This window comes from Agelaius tricolor, unplaced genomic scaffold, assembly GCF_023055355.1.
Source record: "Agelaius tricolor isolate 1412-34295 unplaced genomic scaffold, bAgeTri1.0.p SCAF_18, whole genome shotgun sequence".
Classification (NCBI taxonomy): Eukaryota; Metazoa; Chordata; class Aves; order Passeriformes; family Icteridae; genus Agelaius; species Agelaius tricolor.
In genome coordinates, this window is record NW_027269278.1 from 8,425,466 (window position 1) to 8,451,705 (window position 26,240).

The 26,240-nt window shown below is 44.0% G+C and overlaps 1 protein-coding gene across 3 annotated transcripts in view; it reads left to right on the forward strand.

Annotated features, from left to right (window-relative positions):
- FNIP1 (folliculin interacting protein 1) overlaps nt 1–26,240 on the forward strand; it is a 64,132-nt gene that overhangs the window by 29,727 nt on the left and 8,165 nt on the right. For 2 of the 3 annotated variants that reach the window (XM_071443200.1, XM_071443201.1), the window contains exons 3-13: nt 6,043–6,186; nt 10,379–10,479; nt 10,729–10,803; nt 11,309–11,400; nt 13,849–13,932; nt 14,929–15,000; nt 15,842–15,977; nt 16,509–16,710; nt 17,086–17,171; nt 23,289–23,435; nt 25,360–25,529. In XM_071443200.1, the coding sequence (XP_071299301.1) occupies nt 6,043–6,186; nt 10,379–10,479; nt 10,729–10,803; nt 11,309–11,400; nt 13,849–13,932; nt 14,929–15,000; nt 15,842–15,977; nt 16,509–16,710; nt 17,086–17,171; nt 23,289–23,435; nt 25,360–25,529 (1,309 nt within the window). The remainder of the gene's footprint in view (nt 1–6,042; nt 6,187–10,378; nt 10,480–10,728; nt 10,804–11,308; nt 11,401–13,848; nt 13,933–14,928; nt 15,001–15,841; nt 15,978–16,508; nt 16,711–17,085; nt 17,172–23,288; nt 23,436–25,359; nt 25,530–26,240) is intronic. The other variant, XM_071443202.1, reaches the window with a different exon arrangement.

Here is a 26,240-nt window from a genome sequence, read left to right on the forward strand (position 1 = left end):
TTCTGTAAGGGAGGGTGTGGTCATAAAATTTAGGGAGCATCAGAGAAAATCTTTGCAGACATAGATGTTTCAAGAAATAAAACAGTAAGCTCTGGATTTTTGATCAGTGAAAACTGCTGAGTTTGTGCTCACACCAAGCTGGGCTCTCCTTAGGAAAGCATTACTAGGTTCATCTTACCTGTGAGGGAAATGTGGCTATAACACAAATAAGGACCTTTTGTTTTCATTGGATATTAATTCAGCCTCTTCATGTCTTCAGTAAAGGTAAATATTAAGCAGACAAGAATTTGGGGAGGGTTTTGCACAGCAGGACTGCAGTGGCCATTCCAATATTCTGATTGCTCAGGAGAAGTGGTGATTCCCCCAGCCTTGCTAGAGTTAAACGTGCCAGGGAGGCTGAGCAGCAGCCTGGTGAGGGAGGAGGGCTGGAGGCCATTCCCCACACCGGGAATGTTGGCCCAAGGCTGTGCCAGGCACAGATCTGCCTCAGGCAGCTGTGGGCACTTTGCATGTGGGAGGCAGAGAGATCCCCTTTGTGAGTCCTCTACCTTTTTTGGTGCTAAGCAGGAGAGGTCCTTCCCCAGCTTTCCAAGGGATGGGCTCTTGATCAGCTGGGCTCTGGAAGAGAGGGGAAAGGCTGCTGTCTCCTGAGCATCAGAAAATTGTGTGTGTGATTTCTGCCAGGGTGTCCCAGAAAGAGAGTGGCTGCCCCTTGCAGCCCTAGGTCATGAGCAAATGCATCAGAGCAGCCATTTGCACACTGACTGTACCAGGGCAGCCTGTGGTATGAGGAGGAGGCATTGCTGATGGCTTTACTGAACAGCCTCTGTCCCCACCCAAGCATTTGCATCCCTTGGATTTTTGGGCATCAAAGAACTTCTATGGGCAAGCTTGTGGGTTTGAGCCACTGTCTCCTCTAGAGAGTTATTTTTTTGTTCCTCAAAGCAGTAAGTGTCTCATTTCTAATGAGACTCTGTTACTTGATGTGCAGGTGATAATGTTACAACCTATGACTGGTTTCTGCTGTTAGGTTCTCTTCTGCTCCTCTTGCTCTGACATCTCCTGTCCTGCTCTCTGCTCCCAGGTGCCATCAGCCCTGCTCTCCTCCCTGTGCCCTGGGCTTTGCTGAGTGCCTGAGCCAGGAGCTGTGTGTGAACACAGGTGTGCTCCACAACTGTAGCACCAGGCCTCCTTTGAATTTCAAATAAGCACAACAAGCAGCTCCTTTTCCTGCTTAAGGTGCAGCAGCCAGGTGGCCCAGGCAGTGCTGGGCTGTCAGCCTCACTCTGCCTTTCCCTGTGCTTGGTTGGCTTCCCAACCTTGACACTGCATCCATACTCAGCTCGTGCTAAGGCTGGCTTGTGTTTTACTGTGTGGTGCAGGAATTATGTCCCCATAACTGCCAGTGTGCAAAGGCCAGCTGAAGGATGAGGAGTTTGCCTCCAAGGCTGGTAATTGATTGGGATAAGGATGCCACAGGAATGATGCCAGGAGGGAGGAGTGGGGAGTGAAGTAAAGAAGAAGCTGAAAAGGGGAACCTTGGATCATGGCTTCCCTTGGAGTGGCCAAAGTGAGACAGGGATTAATTGTCTCATTTTAATGCTCATTTTCCTTTCTGTTTTGTCCAGTGGGGATGTATGATAATAGAGTGGTTAACATTGGAGATCTAGCTGGAGAGAGGTGCTGATGGGATGTGTAAGAGCTAAAAGATTTCAGAAGTTTGAAGATCAGCCTAGAGGAAGGTTTGAAGTACAGGGAGGAAGGGGGGGGTGTCAAGGGACCACGAGGAATAGAAGGGAGGAACAAAAAGGAAGGACCCAAACTGCACTGTGCTGAGCAGAGATCTGGAGTTTGGGCATGTGGTAGGAAAGGGGGAAAGACAAGGAATCAGAGAAGGGCAGTGACTTGTTGCCAGGACCCAGAGGCTGAAGGTTTTCAGAAATAGCATTTGTTTTGGTTTTCTGAAGAAATGAGAAACCTGGGGTGCAGAATTTGGGATGTAGAGGTGCAGTAGTGAAATTCAATTTGGAGAATAGAAAGTTCACCTCTTCCACTAGTTGTCTTTATCTGTGAATAATTTCACTAAAAGGTCATAGGATACTTGATCTCCTTCAGTGTCAATTTCTTGTACTCTGAATGTCATATTTATCCCAAAGTAGAGAAATGGCATGCTGCTTGAAACAAGCCAGGATTAGCCACGTGTTCTGATAGACTTCAGCACTGGATAAATGTTGAACAGCAAATTGCTGTGAGGGATTAGTAATTGGATAGTGAGCCTTTTGCTTTTAGGTGAGTTGTGTGAAATGGAGACTCTGGACTCTGTCTGAGCAGAGTGGAGCAGATGGATAAAGCTGTAAGCACAGAGATCAAGTCCCACCTTCTTAGCTCAGCTTATTCTCTCTAAACAGACATGGAAAAATACTAGTGGAGTAAGGGAGCACAGGGTTGGTTGTCTTGACTTCTTTCACTGACCTCTGAGTAACAGAGGAACTCAACAACTCTAGAAATAAAGGAAAATTGCAGCACTTGGCAGCTGCATTTTAAGAAAGATATCTGGATTTTTACATAAGCACTTGAAGGGAGGAATGAGTGCCTGTTCAGGTTACTCCCATGGGTTGGGTGGATACATACATTTCATTTCACATTTTCAGACCAACTCATATTAATACAGCAAAAGAGTTAATTTGTATGTTTTGAAATATTTTTTATTCTGGAAAGCCTGTTTTGAAAATGAGGAAGAGATCTCTTCAAGAGTAGCAACTTTGCTTGGAAATAGAGATTTCTCTATCACTGCCACCTCAGTGGTATTTGAGCACCTGCTGTTGCAGAGAGGTAAAAAAGAGTAAAGCATATGATGACATTTCTTTTCCCTTCTGTCACTCAGTCACAGCCCTAACACACCTACACAGACTCTGATTTAGTTCAACACACCAGGCTCCTTTCAACTTTCTTGTTATCCCCAAAGCAAAACCTGCCCAGCAGAAATTCCTCTTCCTATTCACAGCACTGGGCATGTTTTTCCCACTTGCTGAGGAGAATAGAGAGTTTGTGTCAAAGAGTTAAAAGGCTTTGCTATCAGATGTGGAGAAAAAAGACTCCAGAAGAGGAAACTGAGGAAGAAAATGACTTTGTACCCTGTACCCTATAAAGACATTTTACTTTAAGTTTTCTTCAGATCTACCTGATAGGTCTCCAAGAATTTCAGCAAGCGATGACCTCTAATGTCAGAACTGGCACTGCCAGAAGTCTTTGGAGCTGGGTGGTATCTGCAGTGAGCTGGCAGGGAGAGAACAGAGTGTGACCCCAGCAGGGAGAGCAGGGTGGCAGCCAGGGCAGAGCTGCCTGCACCATCCTTCCAGCAGATGTTCTGCTCTCCAGCAAAAATGGGCATTTCAGAGCACTCCAGCACCACCCTGCCCAGGGATCGGATTTGATGCAACTCTGTCTAATTGGGAAGAAAATTCACAGCCTTGAAACTTTCCCTTGTACAGTTCTTAAATAATGAGGTTACTTTTTTATTTTTGGAAGCCTGGCTTGAATATCTTTGGAATATTATGTAGGAATGCAAGTAATCCTACTCCTTTGATGGATAATATCTTGAGATTTGTAGCATCTAAAATTTCATTGACATTTGAAGTCAGAAATTGCAGAGGGAAGGGTCACTGCAAGTACTTGATTTCATTGTCCAAGGAGTTCATCTTAAACACATGCTAAGTTTGTGAAAGAGCAAACACCAAAATTCATCTGCATTTTAGGAGGGATTTACTGTTCACAAGGTTCTGAAAAGTGGGAGCTGAAAGATTCTGACCTCATTTAAAGATTCCTTGCAGGAGTTTTGCTTCATTAAACTCCACTGCAAAGACCAAACAGCCATTTTCCTGGTTTGCTATTTAAATTAGGCAACTATTACTGCAAGTTACCCGACCACCCAGTGGATCTGGGAAAAGCTGCTGTGCAGAAAAACGCAGTGACAATGAGAAGAAATTATGTAAAAGTAATTGATTTGCAAACTCAGCCTATTCTTTTTAATGCACAGAATTTTATTTTCTCTTGTAAAGTCAGTAAATGCATTTCTACAGTCTCAAGGAAGCTTAGTTATAATTGTAACATTTTAGAAGGAACTTTCAACATCTGATGGAAAATGCAAGCTGAAATGTGGTTTGCCTGCAAAAGCTGCTGTAACCCTGTGGATTGTATGTGGTTTTATCACATGATGCTTGCCTAGCCTAGGACATTGTTGTTTGTGTCAGAGATAAAATGCAATTCTAGTTCACGAGCTCCTACTGAAGTCATATGATGATCGTTCACATGTTCCAGCCATTGTGCACTGTGCTCAAGCCACAGATCCTCAGTAGCCATTAGCAAATCTGCATATTGCAGGATTTCAGTGAGCTCTCCTCTGTGTGGAAAGGAGAGGACACTGCTGTGTGTCAGGAAAGCTGACAGGGCTGGGGGAAAGTGAACACTTCCCTCCCCTCTGTTACTAATTCCTCTGCACATTTTTCCTTGAGGCTTTCTGTGGCAGCAGCTCTCTAAGGGAGTAGCAGTGGTGGCTGCCACGTGGGGCTTTATAATCCTGGCCATTTTCTGCTGCTTTGCTGAACCACAGTTAGGGCCAAATTTAAGTCACCTGTCCCTGAAAAAATAACCTGAACAGCCTAGGACAGAGGCATGGGACTCCCATCCCTCCACAGCAGTAAGGCCAGTCATCTTTTCAAGCAGCTATTGCTGATTATTGAGCAGTTGTGGAGTTACTAATGCGTGCCTTGGCTATTTCACACTTTTCTTTATGCCTTTTCCTTAAAAGCTGAGACATGGCTGTGTTTTTGGATGATGAAGCTTGTGGCAGGAGCTATGAGTCCAGAGATGAAGCTGTGACACATAACAGCACTTCTGTGTTCCCATCTGTCCTTAAACCTTGCTTTCAGCAGGGTTTGCTTCCAGCTTGCTCTTACTGGTTTGGTGATTGTGTAGGAAATGGTAATTAAGGAAGTCTTAGGGCAGAGTTAGTGCAGAATTTTGAGCAGTGTAGACTATTTCTGTCTCCTAGTGCTGCCTACCAGCAGATGTAAATAATGCCAACCTTACGGGGGTGTGCTGAAGTGTAACGAGTGTGTGAAAAATACATTGAGATCTTTAGGTGAAGAGGGTTGGCAATGCCAGTGCTGTGTAAACTGCATTAACTTGGTGGATGCTGATTCTGCTTGGGATGCTGGGATTCTCAAGGGAAATCACAAATGCTTTTAAATAGTGAATGAAACGTAGTGAAGCATCTCCCATGGCAGTGATTGATAATTCTCTGTGTGTAGAGTGAACACAGATCCTGCCCATCCTGTACATCGGTTCCAGCTCCATCTGTACAGGATCTCTGCTCTGCTCTGCTTTCTGTCTGAATCTCTATCAGAATTTAGCTTTTGGATGGAGTCTTCATAATTTTCTGAATCTTTTCTGCCTTCTCTGTAGCACTGTGTTTTTCAGCATTGCCCATTTTCAGCCTCACAGTTCCCTCATACAGAAAATGTAAGAAATGTGTCACCTCTGTGCCACTCTTGAGAAAGACTAGGGGGCTTAGATACAGCTAGGGAGAGATTCTGAAAAACAGGATCTTTTCTCTCCACTTGCCCTTGTAACATGAATCTTCTGAATTCTGTGTTATTCTTGCTTGATGAGCAATGGTGAGCTGCTGCTTACACTCCTGTGTCGTCTCCACTCTGGCAGGCACAGGGAGTAAGGTGGACATTTCCATCCTTCCTTTAAATGCTTTGGTACCATCCTCTCTCCTAATCCTGGGTCTAAAAAAGTCTACTTAGGAAGATGGAGTTGTAGTGACCTGTTCTGTTAGCTTCTGGCTAATTGGAAGTAAAAAGGCTCAGCTTTCCTTTGGACAGGCAGGCTGCAGAGATATGGGTGTGTGTTACCTGTTTCCTGGGGCATGAGCCTTTCAGCTGTTAAATATCTTACTTGAACAGGTAAGTACAGTGATACTAACAGCGATTTCAGGTCACAGGTCTTAGTGTGTCACATGTGTTGTCTGTATTTCAGAAACTCTGCAGTGATGCTCAGGTGAGAGTTTTTGGGAAGTGTTGCCAGCTAAAGCCTGGAGGAGACAGCTCTTCTTCCTTGGATAGCTCAATCAATTCATCCTCCTCATTCTCTGATCCAAAAGAGCAATGCCCAAAATACCAGGTGAGTCACTATTTTTTTTCCACAACACATGTCAAATGCTCACAGCAGGTGAGGCACGACTGTTTTAAAGTACTTGAAATGAGAGGCTGGCACTGGAGAGCAGGTTTCAGTCAGAACCAAGACCTTGGGTGACTCAGGAGTGTTTAACACTGCATCTTTGGGTATTATCAAGTCTAAAACCAACCAGCTGGTTCTCTTGGGATGTCTTGAATGGCAGCAATTTCTCCAGGACATTTGTTCCATTTTGTGACCCAGGTGATAACACTCACTTGGTGTGATCAGACACAAATATCTTGGTGTAGATGAGGTAGTCTATTTCATTGTCAAATGCCAGAGAAATAGCATTGTCTGTAGGCGTGGTCTGTGTAACAGCTTTTTAAGGGATTTGGTGCACTTGAATTCCATTTTATATAAGAGATTTTGGCCATGAGAGTAGCTAGAGTCATCTGACAGGGATATATTTTTGTCATCTCTCCTTCCACAGATCACAAGTGTTTTATATTAGGCTACCCTAAAATAGAACTAAGCCCTTTTCACTCTTTGTAATGAAGTAATTGTGTGTTTGAGGGAGCTGCTATCTCCACAACCTGCTCTGGAGTACAATACTACTGATGTCTTAATCTCCCATAGATAGAAGTGAAGAAGCTTCCAGTGCTGACTTTCCTACTGTCACGTTAACTCCTGCTATATTTGGCAAGCTGTGTATTCTTGTTTTCTCTGTCTCATCACACTCTTTTCCACAGCTTGGGTAAGGTGGCTGAAGATCTGTTTTCCGTTCCTCCCTTCCTGGCAGGGCATTACTGTGGTTATGAAAGGAAGAGATGTTTCTGTCAGCAGCTCCCTTCCAGCACAAAGCAACCTCCTTTGTGCACTGTGTGCCCAAGAAAAACCATGCCCCCCACTACCCAGAAACTGGCTCTGCTCCAGAGCAGGCTCCCTGCAAACAATGCTCAATGCTACTAAAGAAAATAAATTTTAGTGTTTGGCATGAGGGTGTATTTTAAAGCTGTGGAAAGTTTTCCTTTTGAAGTTCCCATTTCTTCGTGTGTATCACTCACTCAAAATGTTACTGAGTTGAACTGAAATCTCAGTGGCTGTGTGACTGTGCCACACACTTCCAGCTGAAGTTGGTCTTCCACAGCATATTTATTGTGAATAATCTACTGCATTCATCAGACTCCTTCCAGGCTACCCCAGCAAGTGAGCAGAGAGACAAAAATACAAGAATTCTTTAATGTGCAATAAAATTTAGCATTGGCTATGCAGAAGGGCCAGAGTAAGTTTGTCCAGACTTCACTCAGCCTGGCATTTCCTATGTTCTAACTGCTGTGTCTGTAGCCTCAGAGGTTACTTATTGGAGTATTTATAAACTCTCTTGTTTGTTTTTTGTAAGGCTATAAAATGGAAGTTCAAATAATATAATACTATGGGGTTTTTAAAATACTGCTTTATGTTTTCTTGTTTAAATACACTTTGATTATATATGAGCAACTTTAATTGCAAGGTGAAATAGGATTTGTTCCAGGGTTCCATATTTGTAATTATGTCCCATATTTAACCTATTTTCTTATTGCCTTTTTAATTTACAGATATACTTAGTTATTGACAGGACAATATGTACAGTAAAGGGAGTATTAAAAGCTGAAAATATGTTCAGAAATGTAATTTCCAAATCATGCAAATGTTACTACCTCTAATATGCTAATGTGCAATCACAAACACTTGTGGGTATTTTATGATCAGTTTCTATGGGAGCTCTAAACTGTGACCTGAGGAGTTGGTTTGTGTCCAGGCTGTCAGTGCCCCAAGCTGTGCCCTTTTTGCCAGATGCTCCTTGGCTACTTTTTGTTTGAGTTTTTAATATTTAACCCCTTTCCCCATTTGGTTGTACTCTGCTTTGGTCTTGAGTGACCTGTATTTTGCAGCATTAGAAGGCCAAAGAGTTGAGCTGTAACAGTGTTTCCATATTAAATGCATAAAATATGTGCCTTTGGTTATGCATGGTAAAATTACTGTTATTAATTGTAGAGGAAATGCCAGACTGAACAGGCCATGGGCTCATCTTATCACACTCTTTGCCTTCAGCAGGGCTTGTCTGTCTTTCAGAGGAAAGGGAAACCCCTATAATTAAATTTGAAAGCAGCTGATTTTCACTTTAATTTGGCTGTCTGACAAAGAAAATCAATACTCTAAGATAAAGTATTTTTACTGAGCTTTAGAATTATATTTTCACAACAGCAGAAAGTTGAAATCAAAACCCACATCAAGGGCTTGACATTTAATCAGAATTGTCCCCTTCGCTTGGAGATCTGCAACAGATTTAAAAACAACAATCATAGCGTGAGGCTGTAGTAATTTGCAGTGTTCTTAAGACAGGATTTTGTGATGCTGGCAAACCTGTTATTTCCTGGAGTCATTAACATCTATGCTGAGATTTCCTTGGAGCTGCTGGTTCATACTGACTGGTTTTAAATTCTAGTTTTTCCAGTACTGCCTACAGTGCACCTGAGCAGTGGGATGTCCTGGCAGGCAGAGATGGAAATTTCACTGAGGCCCAGCTAATGATCAGCTTTTGTCCTGCCATTGAACACATACAAACCTTGGAGTTGTACCCTCATTTTTACAGTGGTGGTTTCTGCTTTCAGTCATCCCCTCTCCTTGCAGGGATAGATTTCAGAGGTTACAAGCATGGCTGTTAAAAGTATCATCAGCTTAATTGAGAGTGCTTGAAAAGAACTAAAAATTGAGAAATGTTGTGAGTGTGTTGCCTTTTGGCTGATGAGCATTTCCTTGTTCCTGCCCTTGTTCTGTGGGCTGGTGTGAGCAGGAACACTCAGTGGGATGTTCACAGCTGTTCTTGCTGCCTGCAGGGGTCTGTGGTGGGGACACCCTGTCCTTGGTTGTGCTCCAGGCTCACTCTCTGACACTGGCACAGGCTGCCCAGGGAAGCTGTGGCTGCCCTACCCCTGGAAATGTCCAAGGCCAGGCTGGACTGGGCTCGGAGCAACCTGGGACAGTGGGAGGTGTCCCTGCCCATGGCAGGGGGTGGAACTGGGTGAGCTTCCAGGTCCCTTCCAACCCAAACCATTCTTGTCATTCTGTATTTCAGTCCTGTGTAGAATACATGGTTACTCAGGGTTCTGGTTGTTTAGAGCTTGCATGAGGAATATGGAGATGCACTGAGCATCTTCCAGCAGGGTTGTTTCTGTGAGGGGTTTAAGGATCTTTTAGAAGGATTTCTCCAGGGAATGGAGTAATTAAATGCTATCACACACTTTGTAGGAAATGTGTTGCTCTTTTGCCAAACCTCCTCACCTGAGAACTGGCTGAGCTGTGTTAGTGAGTGATCACCACATTTTAAATTATTCAGGGCAAGGCACAAGTGGAGAGCCAGCACTTACACTCTGCTGGCCTGGAGGTGAAACAGCCCTGGACAAAGGCACAGTAATCACAGTCATTGAAAACACAGAAATAAGAAGTCTGTCTGCAGAGCAGTTGTCTCCAGTTGATTGCCCTGAGTAATTTTTTAATTTTAGGGTTTTGTTTGCAGAATTTGCCCTAGCCAGTGATGCAGCATAGTGACTTTGCTCCTTGGTATTTAGCTTGTGTGCCTTACAGCAAGCTCCTGCCACCAGAGAAGCAGGAATTGCACCACTTCAGCCTGGCATCTAATGTGATGCTGCAGCTCTTTCCTGGTGCCATCACAGAAGCACCAGGGAGAGATTCATCCCATATAAAATATCATCCATGGATAAGTTATGATTCAGTCTTGTCAAGCAAACATTGGTCCAGTTTGGCTCCACTGCACAGTCTAACATCTCCAGTGAACTGCTGATTCTTCTTGTCAAGCAGGAGCAAGGTTTAGGCTTAATTCAGTGAGGTGTGTTAAGACATGGTTAAAAGTTTAGTCCCCTGGCTCAGTGCTGTTGGAATCTGCTTCCCCTCACCTAGGTGGGTTTGGTTTGTTGCATGGTTTTAGAGGTTGAGCTCACAGCCAGTGTGAAGATCACTTTCTCTGTTAGCATTATCTTGATTAAACTGTTCAACTTTGCATGTTCAACAGTGTTCCAGCAAGATATTTTGCATATTTATCTTTTAAATAAGGAATATTTTCTCTCTTGTGTGTTGCCTTAGTAGAAGCGTGCCTCTAAAATGCTTCAAACCAAACATTGGTGGGTTTGATTTTTTGCAGGGTTCTCGGTGCTCCTCAGATGCCAACATGCTTGGAGAGATGATGTTTGGCTCTGTGGCCATGAGCTACAAGGGCTCCACATTGAAGATTCATCAGATCCGGTAAGATGAACGTTTTGCTGCAGGTGTTTTCAGAAGACTCACCCTTAGTGCTGATAAACAGTGAATTGAATGGCACAAGTGCAGACTGAAATGGATTTCTGTGTTTGCTTTAAAGTCAATCTGAGGTCATTTTTGAAATAAAAAAGTGTTATGTTGTGTTAAGGTCCATAAAATCTGGAGGGCTGTGAAATGGAAGGCAAAGCCTGTCCTGGCCCTGTTTGTGACTGACATCTCCCTCCTCTTCCCCAGCTCCCCTCCCCAGCTCATGCTCAGCAAGGTGTTCACAGCGCGCACGGGCAGCAGCATCTACGGCAGCCTGAACACGTGAGTGCCCTGCCCTTTGTAGCTATTGCACAGAAAGAGGTGAATGCAAGGACACACAGGACTTTCTTTGGACCCTCCAGATTCTTTCTGTAAAAAAATAACTCCTTGCTACATCCTGTCAGTGGTGTCCTCACCTTTCCCTCACGGTTGTCTTCACCTCAGCTGGCTCTAAGGAAATGAATGAACCATTCCTTCCATGCTGATTTGGTGAAGCTTGATACTGTAAGGTACAAAAGTACCTACCTGCAACCTTGGGGATTCAGTCCAAGATGAAGAAAAATACAAAAATATCAAAATACAAAAATATTGTAAAAATATGTTACAAAAATATCTGTTTTCTGTTATTAAGTGACCCACTTGAAGATGTGGCTTAGGCTATGAAAATTTTTTCTAGTAAAGCCTGTGTTTTTACATTGTCTGTTCCATTTTGGCAATAATGAACTATCTCTCTATTCTACTGAAATGCAAATCACTGGTTTTGTTATATGTTTTATGTTTGTTATAGGTTGCAGGACAGTCTTGAGTTCATTAATCAAGACAGCAATACATTAAAGCCTGACCACAGTACAATTATGAATGGACTTCTTGGGAATATAGGTAATTGCAAACAGATTTTATTTACTGATATCTTTAATTGAGTAAACATAGATTCTAGAACATGCAAATCTTTTAAATAAAATCAAATATAAAAAAAGGTAAAGATGTAACAGAAAATTAATGGTGATGGAGCTTGGAGGAGAATAACTTGGACTGTTCAGGGAATTAGCAGTCATTCAGTATACACAGCTGCATATGTGTATACAAAATACATAATAGAAATATTTATATATACTTAAGTTCAAATACAGAAAATGTCGGAAAATAACATTCTGTAGAAATTCCTGAAGAGCATATCTCTGATCAGGCAGGACTGATTCAGCCTGGCTCAGTTCCCTGGTTGTATTGCCATTAATAATTCTCATTCTGCTCTGTACTCTGCCCACCTGAGCACTTGTAGCTGTGTGTCCTGTACAAGTCTCAGTTAACCTTGCACAGCTGAGCTGGAGCTTTGGATCAGATTAGACAGAATATCTGTGTGTTCTCTCCTCTGGCTGACCATGGCAGCTAAGCAGTCCTGAGAAACCATCTGGTGTCCTCAGTTCTCAGCTTCCCTGGAGGAGCTGTGGGTGGAGGCTCCATGAACATTAGATAACAAAGGTCTTGGCTTTTCCTCCTGGAACAGTAGAGCTGATAAGACTGGACTTCAGTGCTTGGTTGTCCAGTGTAGCAGCCTGATCCATGGCTCTCTCCTCCCTATCTGTTCATTTTGATTGTTGACTTCCCAAACAAATGTCTGTTGTAGGTGGAATAAGGGGCTTATTTTTACAGTTGCTTTCCAGGAAATTTCTGTATGTAAAATATGCTTTTATAGGGTTGGAAGTGAGTATATTTGATAACTGTGTTACTCTTAAATGGGTTTCTGACTCTGATGTGGTTCTAGATCTTAGGGGTGTTTACTGCTTTCCTTCCCATTGACTTTGCAAGACTGTGCCCAAGCATGGGCTTAAATGCTGCTCAAGCTCATGAGCTGTATACCTCATTAAAATAATTTGCACTAGTCCATTTGTAAGGGAAACCAATTAAGGTTGTAAGAACCTTACAACCTATAAATTCATTTCCCAAAGTCCTTTCAGGCTTCAGTTGTGATTTTTGCAGTGAATGTGGTACCTGATCTAAGAGACAGGACATCACCTTCCTCTACTGTTAGGGTTGGCTGTGCCTTGTGCCTGGCAGAAGTTTGCTGTAGCATTAGAGTGATCTAAACTGCAAGTTCCAGTTCAGATAAGGCAGCTCTTAGGCATGGAGTGATTCAGGTGTAGCCAGTGCCACCTGTTCCCTGTGTCCAGCTGTGAGGTGACTCTGGTGACTGCCCCAAGACCCGAGCTCTGAGGCTTTGGGAGGTATGGGTACCTTGGGGTAAGGATGTGTGGCAAGAGGTACAAGGTTGCCAGCAAGAGGAGGATGAAGTTTTCTTTGTGATTGAGCTGCACAAGTTTTCAGCAGTGTTTGTTTACAGTTCCTGTTTGAGCACAGAGGGAACCCTAGGTGAAGCAGGGAGAGGAGTTAATCTGTAACTGCAGCATTTCCAACTGTGCTCAGCAGCAGAGACTGCTCCTGACTCATCTGTGACAGGAGAAGGGTTTATGTGTTTTGGCTGGGAACTGTTTACAAGGTGCTTTTTTCACATGTGCTGGTTAAAAAAAAAACCAAAGCAGCCCTGGTCATGTGTTCCCTTTAATGACTGGAGGCCTAAGAGAATGGAAGGGAGCTTTGAGGTGCAGCCTTTGTGTTTTGTATAATCAGAAAACTTTGAGTGAGCATGGCTTCAAATATAGGAGGGGGACTGGCAATTAACTCTTTAAAAATACTTATGTGTTTTTTCTGGCTCTGTGTACAGTAAATACACTGTTTCCCTGGTATATCTATAATCCAGTATTACTTTTAAAATGCACTACTGAGACTGCTAACATTTATTTTCTATGTGATCATTTCACTCAACTTATGTACTGACTATTCTCAGAACTACTTCAGCCTATAATTTTTTGTTGGTTCTACTAAGATGAATTCCTGCCTTCTTTCTCCCCTTCCTCCTCCTCTTCAGAAGCAGTGTTCCCAGGCACCCCACCAGTGTGGATGTTAAAACAAACATTATACTCTGTGATGAATCTCCTGTTTGTGGTCAAGTTAGGCTTTGAGCCTGCATAAATTAATCATTTTTCAACCTTAAAATTAAAAAAAAAAAAGAGCCCTTTTGAGAAACCCCATCCTTGTATGGGAGACAGTGGAAAGCTGGGTCTATTATTTTAATCTATAAATGCTGTATAGCCCAGCTGTGAGATTCATCCTCACATCAGCGTTCTGGTAAAGCCTCAGAGCTGTTCTCCTGCCTGTGTTACTCTGCATTTATGTTGGCTCAAACCTTTCCCTGCCCTGGCCCCCTCCCTATGGACTGTTCTGCTTTACTAACCTCATTCTCTGATGTGTATTTTACGTTTTGCCATGTAGGTCTTTCCCAGCTTTGCAGCCCCAGGCGGGCATTCTCAGAGCAAGGTCCGCTCCGCCTCATCCGGAGCGCCTCTTTCTTTGCAGGTTTGCTGTGTGCTGTGTGCTGTGCTGTGGGGCTAGTCTAGCTGGGGTGACAAACTCTGTGGATTTGTAGTTTAGCCCTGCAAATAAGATCTCATATTTAAAAAAAAAAAAAAAAAAAGAAAAAAGCAAAAAATGGACAGTGGTGTTTGCTCCCTTACCTTTCTGGACACATTTCTTAAATCCCCAAAGAACAGCAGGCATTTAATAGTCCTCTTTGGGATTGTCTGTGTTGTTCTGTTTTGGAAACTAAAATATTTAAATATGGAATTAATATTTATGGGGATAATATTTCACAATGATGTCAAGCTATTTTGATCTGGATTGGTTTCAATCAAACTGTAAAAATTACAGCTAAATTAGATTAATTCAAAATGGACATTTCTTGCTTTTAGTGGATCTTATTTCCATGGCTGAGTAGCTTTATTTCACACAAATATTTGTAAAATATATCACATTTAAAGACTGTTGAGCCTGACACACCTTTGATCTTGTCTAGATGCAGACTGTGAATCTGGACAGCTTACAGCTTAGTTGAACAACCAATGCACTGCTCACAACTTAAAAGTATCAATTTCTTAAAGACAGCATTCAAAATTCCTTTAAAAGTACATATCTAATACCTGAGAAAGCTGGTCTAGGAATGAAGTTGTGTTTATTTTGAGTCTTGGTGGGTTTTGCCTATACATTGAGTACTACAAATGTGACCAACATCCTCTTGGTACAATAAAATTTTATTGAAAATTATCTATGGACAGAAACAAAGTCCTGGTTTTAGTTTGCACTAAAATAGGTGTATGGACTTGAGAAAAACATATACAGGCTTCTCAGGTAAGTGTTTTGGTTTGTTCAGCTAAGCAGCCTTTCTTGGTGATGGCCTTGTGCAGTGCTGTTGATCTGAATTAATGAGCATGTTTTTGTTTCATTAATTACATGGAGATCTGCAAACAAGAAAGGAACTGTACATTCCCCTGCTAATTGGTATTCCTTGTTTTACAGTTCACAGCAACCCTATGGATATGCCTGGGAGGGAGCAGAACGAGGACAGAGACAGCGGTATAGCAAGATCTGGTAATGGCAGTTCCATGTGTTAACCCTGTAAACTCCAAAAATATTCATTTGTCATGGGGTCTCTGCACATCATGAAGTAGTGCTGAAATGGGGTTGTTCTGGTTTGCTCTGTGACATTAATGACACCTCTCTGCACGGGTCCAGGTGGTGCAGGTGTTGAGGGTGTGTGTTGGGCAGCTCACAGTAACCTGACAGCAGTGTCTTTTATTAAACAAGCTGCAAATAAGCAAGGCAGATTTAATATGGAAATGAGCTTGCAGCATTTCTAAACAATACTTGCTGTCATCTCCTTTCCAAATCCAGGAGGCCAGGTTGGATGGGGCTTGGAGCAACCTGGTCTAGTGAAAGGTGTCCCTGCCCATGGCAGGGGATGGAATGAGATGGAATTCAGTTCCCTTCCAACCCAAATCATTCTGTTGATTCTGTGTTCCTATGATGGTAATGTTAAAACATGAATTGGCCTCAACAGCACCCCTTTCCTCCCTCCAGATTCAGGATGTTGAACACTTGGGCTGGGATTGTAAAGGCTGTTAAAGGATGTGATCAACATTACTCCTTTCCACAAGGAATTTATTTCCTGATACTCAGGTTGCTGAGCAAGGTGCATCCTGTGCATTGCCTATTATGTAAATCAGCAGGACTGTCCCACCCTTGTCATGCTTGCATGGCTTGTTAATGTCATTATAAACTGGTTATTTTTATATTAGAAACATAGATAAGCAAAAGAGAAGGCGCTTGAGAAGCAACAGCAGTGTCTCTTGAGAGACTTGGTTTAGTTGCTGGTGTTATATTCCGAATTCTCTTTTTTCTGGAGAGGTTTTTATTCCTCTTGTTGTTGCAGCATCTCTCAGCAGCCTGCTCATCACCCCGTTTCCATCCCCGGGCTCCTCGTTCAACAAGAGCTGTGCCAGCAGCTACCAGCGGCGCTGGCGGCGCAGCCAGACCACCAGCCTGGAGAACGGCGTCTTCCCCCGATGGTGAGCTGGCCACGCCAGGGCTGCCTGCTGCCCACACACCCCTGCCAGCCTCATTCTGCTCTTGCATATGTGCATCTGCTCTTGCTGATGCTTTCACCTGGGGTATTTACAGAGGTGTAAGTCAGGCTGAACTTCTTTAGTCTCCGTGTGCCTCGTGGCGTTCGTTGTTTTTTCACTAGCTGGAAAGCCTTCAGCAACATGGAAATCTGTAGGCTGTAGTTTTGAGGATAAGAAGCCCTAAGATGGTACTCAAAACACAAATTCTTGGCAAGAATGGGGGAGAACTAGAATACCAATATTCTGATCCTATGAACACTTTGAATCTGGTTCCAGAGTTTTGTGATTGCAGAATCAATTCATAGTTGTTTGTAAAAAATCACAAAGGGGTTGTTATCAAAGATGATGATTTGACAACACATTCAAGCAAAAGGTATTTGAAGTCAAATGTTCAAGAACTGAATCACACAGGAAACCAAGGTACAACTTTAAGCAGTGGATTACATTAACTTTCCCTTTTGTTCCTGCTCCAAGGTCCATGGATGAAAGCTTCAACTTGTCAGATGACAGCTCTGGTCCAAACCCAGGAATTGTTAGGAAGAAGAAGATAGCAATTGGGGTTATTTTTTCACTCTCAAAAGATGAAGATGAAAACAACAAATTTAACGAGTTCTTTTTTTCACACTTCCCTCTTTTTGAGAGTCACATGAACAAACTGAAGAGTGCAATAGAACAGGTAAACACAGTTCCTTTGGCTTCTTGCACTTGTGTATGTTCTCCCAGCCCTGTCAGATTAATTTCTAACTCTTGTTGCTAGTTACAAAAGTGGGATCAACTTGATGTTGGGTGTGGGAATTGCATCACTGCAGTTAAAACTTTGACTTTTATGCCTTGAATGGTGAAAAGCACAAAAGAAGCAGAAGCTGCAAATGTGCCTCACCTGTCTTCCCTCAGATGGGAAAGTTGGCACTTGGACCGTCACTTTATCACTTAAAAGAATTATTTGCATGACCTGCTGAACAAAAGATAAAGTCAAGCACATGACTTGGTTTTCCATTTTCTGTGCTCCTGTAGCTGTATGTTACTTATCTGTTTAATGATTGTTTTCAAGGCCATGAAAATGAGTCGGAGATCAGCTGATGCCAGCCAGCGGAGTTTGGCATATAACAGAATTGTGGATGCCCTCAATGAGTTCAGGTGAGCCACATGTCTCCTGTCCTTTCTGTCTCTTTCTTCAAAAGCACTTGAGCCTGTTTTACAAGGATCTTCTTAGTGCAGGATAAGTAACTTAAAATGTCCAAAGTCTTCCGCAGAAGTCAGTACAGCAAAGGACTGGTGATACCCAAGCCATCCTAATGTGCCTGAGGTTTTGGATTTTTCCAAGTGTGTGTGTGTGTCCATTAGATGTGTGTGAACAGAACACAAACACAGGGTTTTCTGTGCTTTAGGTGATAGGGAAGCTCCCAGTCACCTATTAAAAACCATTTAATATGCACTTTTGTGGCCTGTTGAGAGGGGGAAAAGCATTGCAAAGCCCTGTTAGGGAAATCCTCCTCTAGTGTGTAATGTCCTGATGTGTGAGCAAAGCTCACCCCTCTCTAAGCTGTGCTCCAAAGGTGTTTCAGAAAAACAGTTAGGAAGAGAAGAGCTGTCTTTTCCCACAGTCAAATGCAGTGCTGTAATCTCTGGCTATTGGTACCTGCAGAGCCTCTCTGTTCAACAGTTATTTTACAAAGTAACACAGATAAGCACATCCCTGGCATTTAGCTGTATTTTCTTTCCATGGCTGAAGTCATGGGGAGGGAGTTAAGATAAAATCCATCTGTTTGGAGTGATTCATCTCCTCTCAGATGGGAGTGGCAGGGTGCTTCCTTTTACAACCAGTGTAGAGCTACTTTTTAGAGACATTATTGAAGACAGCTCTCTGATGTTATAAAAAGAAATTTCTGACATCAGGATGTATTTTACTGAACAGAGAAGGATCCTGAGCGCTCATTTATTTTTCCACAATTCCACTTCTTACCTGAATGCCATGGATTGGGTAGTGCTGCAGGACAAAGGCACAGTGTATTTTAAAGTTTTTTAGAAGCTCACCTCCAGGTAGTCACAAGGAAGGGCAGAGGATATGTCCTGTAGGGACAGAAGGCAGAAAATAGGGAGCACGTGGGCCTGTGGATGGGATAAGCTGTGCCAAGAGAGGGAGCAGAGGGAGCTCATGACTGCTGGGAGCCACTGATCCAGCCCAGGGGCCTGAGACAAGTTCGGCAACTCAGAGCAGCCACAGTGAATCCTCCACTCCCACAGCTCTGCCCTGTCTCTCCTCCCAGGTCTCTCCCTGAGCCATTTCTGTGCCTTCCCACCCTCTGTTAACACCAGCTCCCCAGCTGTTTTCCAAACCTTTCCCCCAAAACATTCCCCTTCAAGATACACTCAGCAGACTTTGCCCGCTCTCCTTTGTCCTTCCAAGTTAAACAGTTCCAGAGGGAGGGGAGGGGCACCTCTCCCAAGGCAAAAGCAGGAAAAAGCCCTGAAAACAAGGGCCAAATCCCCTGTGCTGGCTTTTCCTCCTGGAGGGACACTGAGCAGTGCTGAGCTGGGATGAGGTGAGGAAGACTGCTGTGGTCAGGCTGAGGAAGAAAGCACTGTCCCAGCAGACACAGATTGGCACTCAGTGCTCACCAGGAGCTGGGATCATTCCCATGACATGGCCATAACCATTGCATAACCAGCACTTGGAGCTGAACCACCAGTTCTGTGCAGAGGTTTCCATGGTGATATAAATATTGCTCTTTAATAGTGTAATGAAGTTAATTAAATCCAGTTTAATTTCATAGAAATGAATTTCCTGGGGCAGCAGCCTTTGGCAATTTTAGGTTTTGCTGGGGTTTTTTAAGGGATTGCATTCAGAGGTGGGCAGCAGCTGGTGCCCCCAGTCTAGGCAAGGTCCTTGTGCCCCTGTGACATGCATGTCATCCTCATTTCTGTGACATGCAAGACCCCCTTGCTTTTCAAAGCAATGCAGGATGTGTCTGGTAAGAAGAGAGAGGTATATTTAAATACCAAAGGCTGGATGCAAAGATGCTTTGGCACAGGTTCAGCAAACCCATTTAGGACACTATTATCTCTTTAGGTGTCTGCTTTCCCACTGAAGTCACGGGGAAGTCAGGAGACGAGTCCTTTGGTGAACCTGAGACTTGTGTTGATTCCTGTCCTCTTAGCAAATTGTGCTGGAGGGAAGAAGGGTGCTGACTTCAGTGGGCTGGTGATTCTAAAATGTAATCCTGTTGCTGGTTTAACTCATTGCAGCCTAGTTGTTTTAAGGAGAATATTTTTTGTTTGTTTTTCTTTAAACCCCCCCTCCCCCTGCATCTTCAGAGGTGCTCAAGAGTAGCTGATGTGGACTTGTCTGGTGATCAGAATAACCTCAGATGAGTGGGCATGGGGGATGTGCTGCCCTGCTGATCATCACCCCAGAGTCCCCTCTGCAGGGAAGGGGCTGTGGCTGTAGGTCACTCCACTGCCTGCAAAAAGGGAGCTGGGCCAAAGCTGGAGAACAAAGCTGCCTTCTCTCAAAGGCCCAGGCTGCTTCTGCAAATGGAGGCTGTTGATAAATTTGCCATCAGTTTTGTGCCCAGCTCCAGGCCTACCTTTGCATCATTAGTCACTTTACAGCAATTTTTAATTTTCTAAAGCACTGATGGGTTTAGCTATTAACACTTGACTTAGAGGCTTAGAACTCTCTGTGGATGTCAGCTGTGCAGACACATGACTTAGGAAATAAGCTACTGTACTTGCATAAACATTTTGGCTCCCCCAGTCCCTGAGGCCAGCACAGCACATTGATAACACAGATTATGCATGTGACTAATACCTGTGTGGCACAAATGCTGGCTGGCAAGGAAACCCTGAGTGAGGGCCTGGGGAAACACCTCTCTGCTCTCTGGCAGACGGATTTGATCCCATTTTCTGCCAGTAATTTTTAAGCAGCTTATGCTGCTGTGAACTGAGTGTGCTCAGTGGTGCCAGCACGGGCACTGAGTTGTGGGGGAGCCCCACTCCTGCCTTCCCTGCAGTGGGGATTGCCTTTGTTTTGTTGTTCCTTTTTAAGGAAAAATCATCTTTGGAAGGATGGAATGAGGATAGGAAACAAATGTATGTGAATTAAGCTTTATAAACCACTGATTATTTTCTCTCTCTGCTATTATGTTTGGGATCCTAAATAGCAGAGCTGCTCTGGGGCACAGTGCTGAGGGTCAGTGTGCTTTCCTTGGGGAGGAAGGGGGCTGCAGCAGGATGCTTTCATCCATGAGGAGCTTTGTTCATCCATGAGGAGCTGTCTGGCTCGTTTGGTTTGTACAGCACCAGGGAAAGATGTCTTGGATTGGTTCTGAAAATTGGTACTGAAACCCAGGGTGGTTGGGGGTGTATGTGTGTGAGGGTGGAGCAGCTGTGCTGTGGTGTCTGTGGCAGCAGGGCTGCTCACCTTGGTGCCACCTGTGCCCTCAGGGCAGGCAGACCCCAGAGGAATTGGGCTGGGCTTGGCTCAGGCTGGGCTTCAGTGGCTCTCAAAGGCTGTGAGATGTGAAGGTGTTTCCTGAGGGGCTCTCTGGTCCCCAAGGTGCCTGCAAGCTCCAGGCTGGAGTTCAGCCTCCCAGAGGCGTTTCCAAATATAAACCAATTTAAAGGTACTGGAACCCTCAAAAGAGCAGAGTCTCTCATTAACTGAGCTTTCCCTCACATGCTGGTGTGTGTGTGGGGAGGGAGGGGAGGGGGTGCTGCTGCAGATGGCCAAGAGGAGAGTGGCCAAGTGAGTTTTTAATGATTGTTATTTTTAAAATCCAGTTAACTTCCCCGTAGTGTTTGAGGAGGGTTTCTTCGTGTTGTTTTCTTGTTTTGTTTTCGTTTTTGCCCTTTGCTATCTGGCAGGAGAGCTTCCCTGGGTGTTTGAAGAGCTGGGAAGCAGTTAATCCTTGCCCTTGGTCTGTGTGCCATTGCTGCCTTGGCTGGCTGGAGGTTCCCTGTGCTGCAGTCACATGCCTGCTGGCCAGGGGCCAGGGCAATCTGATCTGGCTCGGAGGAAACACTATCAGCTGCAGATGCAGCCAGGGTTACCAGAATAGTAAATAACGAGTCACAAGACTCGGGCTATCTTTTCAACGAAAACAAGTATTTTAATATGTTGGTTTTAGTATAGAAGTGGTTTCTTTTTTCAAAACAGTCGAGCTGCAAGAGGCTTGGCTTGGGTTAGTTTGCATAGGATGGAGAAATAAGCTGTGTTTTACATTAAGTTGTGCTGTTTATCTTCAGCTTCTCAGGTCAGCTGTGTCTGGGGGGTGTAAATTTTCATACTTGTTTTGAGCTTTGAAACTCCTTGAGTTTGAGATCCTTGGACTTGAGGTTTCTTTTTTTTTTTTTTTTTTGGCATCTTTAACATCTGCTCCAGTTAATGGGCTGTGAACAGAAAGCTTTCCCCTAATAAACCCTCCCCAGTCCCAGGTTACCCCTGCAGAGGAATGAAGTCCCAGTACCTGGAGAGTGTTTGTGCTGCTGGAGACCCTCTGGTGCCCAGAGGCAGGGCTGGTGTCCCTGGCTGTGTGCCCCACTCCTGTCTAGGCAGCAGGACTTGTGCTCAGGTCTCACCAGCCTGGGTTTCCCTCCCAGGACAGGACCAGCAGCAGAGGGTAACATGGAGCAGCTGGTGAGGCTGCTCCAAAGTGACCCGGCAGAGCCTCTGGGGGCTGGGGAGTGCAGAGGTAGCTCAGCTGTCCCCTCTCCAGCACACTGACACTTTTGTGGTGCTCTCATCATGCTTCTGGCAGTGGAGGATTTGAAGGTCTAACCTTTGAAGAAGACAAGGTTCATTTTGGCTGTTGTGAACACAGAGAATGGATTTGGTATTTGATGAAAATTGTTAGGAAAAGTAAAGCAGAGAAAGCCACTGCCCCCTCACCTTCTTCCTTGAGGAGCAGCCCTGGTGACCTCAGTCACCTGTGCTGCCCTTTGGGGAGCAGCTCTGGAGTCACCACCCAGCTGCTTCTGTGCCCAGGGGCTGGGGGTGCCTCCCTCCTCCCCGGGGTGGGATGTGCTCTGCTGCTGCTGCTGCTGCTGACGTGCAGCTCTCACTTCCTGGGAGCTTCACTTTAAACCCTAAACCATGGAAGATTTGACAGCTGATGCTCCAGTGTGCTTGCCTGCCTGCTCTGCGCAGGCAAAAAGTGTCTGTGAATTTGCTGCTGAAAGTGTCTGTAAATTCTGTGACCATGATATCCAGAGAAGATACATAAGATATAATAGAAGTTCAGAAGTTTCTATAGCTATAAAAAAGAAGATATAAGATCTTTATAAATCAGGGGTGGTGCTAGGGATAATGGGGTAATGTATATCTTTGCCTTTTAAAAGAAAAATACTTTGCCTAGAAAAAGTAGTGCATTAGGCAGGGAGAAACCTGAATTATCAGTCATTTCTCCTGTCCTTTTGGGCTTTTTCAGGCTTACATTTTTACTGTGTTAGAAAGACAGCTTCCCATAGTGTCATAATGTAGGCTTTGTACTTTAAACTATAACTTGTTTATATTTTAGAGGAGTTTAACAGTAATCTGAGGAATTTTAATCTGGTATTTTACTGCAGAGCAAATTTTTAATCATACATTTACTGTCCTCTGTAGAGTCAAAAAGGATGTGGTGAGTGTGTAATAGGTACAGCCACAGGGTGCCTTTACTGTCATCCTCTCTATTTAAAGCTAAAGATGTGAACAGGTTCCCTGCTCTACACACCCACACTTCATAGGTTTGGCCTGGAGATTCACCAAGTTTTTAAAGCAAGGAGGAAGTTAAGGTATTTTTATAAGTCAGATACCTACAATCTTGTCCTAGTCATAAATAAAGCAGAAGTTTGTTTTGAATGAAATGAAGAACAAGCAAGGAGATAAGAAGAAATGATCCATTCCTTCTTCATTCAGAGCAGGGCAGCTCTTGACTTGTGCCAGGGAATGTTGCTGTGTTTGGGATCAGGGCAGGTGGATGCAGGAGGAACCTGTGAGGTTCAGCTCTCTGAGGTAAAGGTTGAATTTGTGCTATTTAATGAACAACATGGTTTGGATAATGGTTGCTGAGAGAAATTTTGTTTCTGATAGAAATGAGAGCTGTATTACATGTTGCACAGAATTCTTTTAAACTGAGATTTCTACTTTTTGTTGTTGTTTGGGGTTTTCTGTTTGGTTTGGTTTTTTGGGGGCTGTTGGGTTTTTTGTTTGGGCTTCTTTTTGTTTGTTTTTTTTTCTTTAACCTCCTGGATTTTTCTGGTTTTGTTCTCTAGAACAACTATTTGCAATCTCTACACGATGCCACGGATTGGGGAGCCTGTCTGGCTCACCATGATGTCAGGGACACCAGAGAAGAACCAGCTGTGCCATCGCTTCATGAAGGAGTTCACTTTCTTGATGGAAAATGCTTCTAAAAATCAGTATGGTGGATTTTAGTTTCTAAATTACATATGTGATTGTGCCTTTCTATTTCAAACCAATGTTTAAATCAGTTGTTAAAATCCTGGTAATGAGAGAATCAAAAGGCCATCCGTAAATACCTTCTTTTTGAAACAAATAAGAAATTATCTCATTAAATTCCTGCTTCCTCACAATCCTCTACATCTTGATAGAGGCTGAAAATCTGGAACATGTCCATAGGAAGTGTGTGATCTGTGTGGATGTCTGGAAGGGGGTGAAGATACCTTACAAAATGCATTAACTTATCTTTCAGAATCAGTTATCATGTGATGAGCAGGATTATACATTCAGGAAGAGCTGTGTCTGTAATACTGTCAGACCACAAACCTTAAATATCACTTTGAAAGGCCACTAAAGAACTGCTGTGCTCTTTAATGCTCACTCACCTCTCTGGCCTCAGGCCCCAGCTGTGAGCAGATGTTGAAAACTGAAAAAGAAAGAAAGAAAGTTCCTGATAAACTGGGGAAAATCTGATAAATTTACTCTTTTGTCAATACTTTATCCCCTTTCCTCAGGGCATGAGTAGGGGAAGTTTTTAAAGGGTTTATCTCCATTAAAGTCCTAAAAAGAGCACAGACCTAGTTTGGGTGGGGATGGCACAAGCAGATCAGATGTTTGGTCAGGGGCACTGCTCCCTGCAGGTGGGAAGGGGCTGCTGCTCCCATCCTCCAGCTCTGTCACCACCTTTGTCACCTCTCCTGTCCCCTGAGGTGAGGGTGACAGTGGTCACTGTGCTCTGCCTGCTCCTGCCCCAGGGCAATGGGAGAAACCACAGGGAGTTGTGAGGGGTGCTGATGTATTTTCTAAAGATCAGTTCCTGCTTTAGTGGAGGCTCTTTGCTGGGGTTGTCTCCTTTGATCCCTGCCATTCTGAGTCCTGTACATGCTGGTTACATTTAAATAGTCATTTATTTGGGTTTGTTTTCTTTATTTTAAATATAATAAGATTTTAAGTGATGGAAACCAGAGAAAAATTAAGCCCTTTATCCTTCCCAATCTAGTTTTAAATCTCCCGTCCTCCTTTGGCTGTCTCTAGTGTGGCTGCATGGAAGCTGTAGGGTTCCTGATGCTTGTAAATTATTCAAATAACACCATTTTGAGACATTTGGCTCTTTTCCTCCCCACACATGAGCCACTGAGCCACAACAGCACCATGTGTTGGTGTGTGGAGCCTCCTGGGCAAGCTCCTGCCAGCAAAACCAACTGGTAAAACTCCACAGAGCAGAAACCTTGCTCTATCATGGCAGTAAATCAGATAGTTCATGTTTTTCAGGAAGTTTTTTCACCTCAATTGCTTAGCCAGTGAAAACTGTTTTGCCAGCCTAAGAACACAGCTTCTCTGGCTGAGCTACAGAACTTTGTGGGGATTATTTTTGAAAAGGAGCAGCCATATGGGCTGAAATTGCACAATAGTTAGGTGAAAGAACACAGCACCCAGCTGTTTTACAGGTTTGGTAGCAATAGTCTTCCTTCTCATCCACAGTCACAAGGGGTTTGGGATCTCCTTGGAGTACAGGGGCCACACAGTGCCACTGCTTTCTTACAGTGAGCGAAATAAATTGGTTTTGAGATGTTTTACAACATAAAACTTGCAAAAGAGGAAGTCTTATAATTATTGCCAAACAGAGTAAGTGAGATGCCACAAAGTTAAAATATTTCATTTTACTTTAAATGTGTGTTCTAACAAAGAGCTTTGCCAGGGTGGGAGGGAGGGTCCAGCCACCCTTTCTCTCCCCAAGGAACCAAGACTGAAGGGATGATCTTTGCAGATTTTATCAGGCTGTTTCTTTAATCCTTGATCCATATAGACTAGAGCTGCTGTCAGTTTAACATCTTGAGTGTATATCTGGAAAAAGAAAAAACATGTTGAACATTTTGCTTTCAGATTTTTACCAGCTTTGCTGACTGCAGTGCTGACCAACCACCTGGCCTGGGTCCCCACTGTCATGCCCAATGGCCAGCCCCCAATAAGGATCTTCCTGGAGAAGCATTCTTCCCAGAGTGTGGACATGCTGGCCAAAACTCATCCCTACAACCCACTGTGGGCTCAGCTTGGTAGGTGGCAAATACCTCTGAACCCCCAGCAGCTTTACAGCAAGGAAAGTTTTGTGAGGTTGTCCTATTATTGTACAGGTAGGAATGGCCAGGGTGTTGGCAAGAAAACTTGATTTCAGGCCTCATGTGGCTTGAGGGACCCACAGTGGTGAGGGAGGCCTTCAAGAGGACTCCTTGTCCCCTCAGCCCTGCAGTCATGCAGTGCCCTCATACCTCCAGAGCACACAGGCACTTGCCCAGGTGACTCGAGTACAGCCAGAGCACCCCATCCAACCCACAGCAGAACTCAAGGAGGGCAAGAGAAGGAGGTTGGCTTGAGCCATGCAGCTGTCATGGTCACTTTTTGTCCTCATTCCTGGCATAGGTTTGTTTCTTCTACAGCTTTCTTTTGTGGGTAAAAGTCCAGCCCACTTTCCAGACTCTCCAGGGTAATTTGGCACAGATGCCTCCTCTCTCCCATGGCTGTATAAGGATCCCAGGAGATGAGCCTCCAAAGCTGGAGTGAGGTGGTGTGAATGCTCCCTGATGTGTGAGATCAGATGTCCCCCTGACCACTGGCTCACCTTACAGATCATACCAGCAGCATCTTTGGGATTCTCTTACTGAAAACAAAATACAGCACAGCTGTTTTAACTCTACTGCTTTAGTATTTCTCTTATAGACCTGGCCTTTGAAAACCAGCCCAACAGCTGTGTGTTAGAAGAATAAATT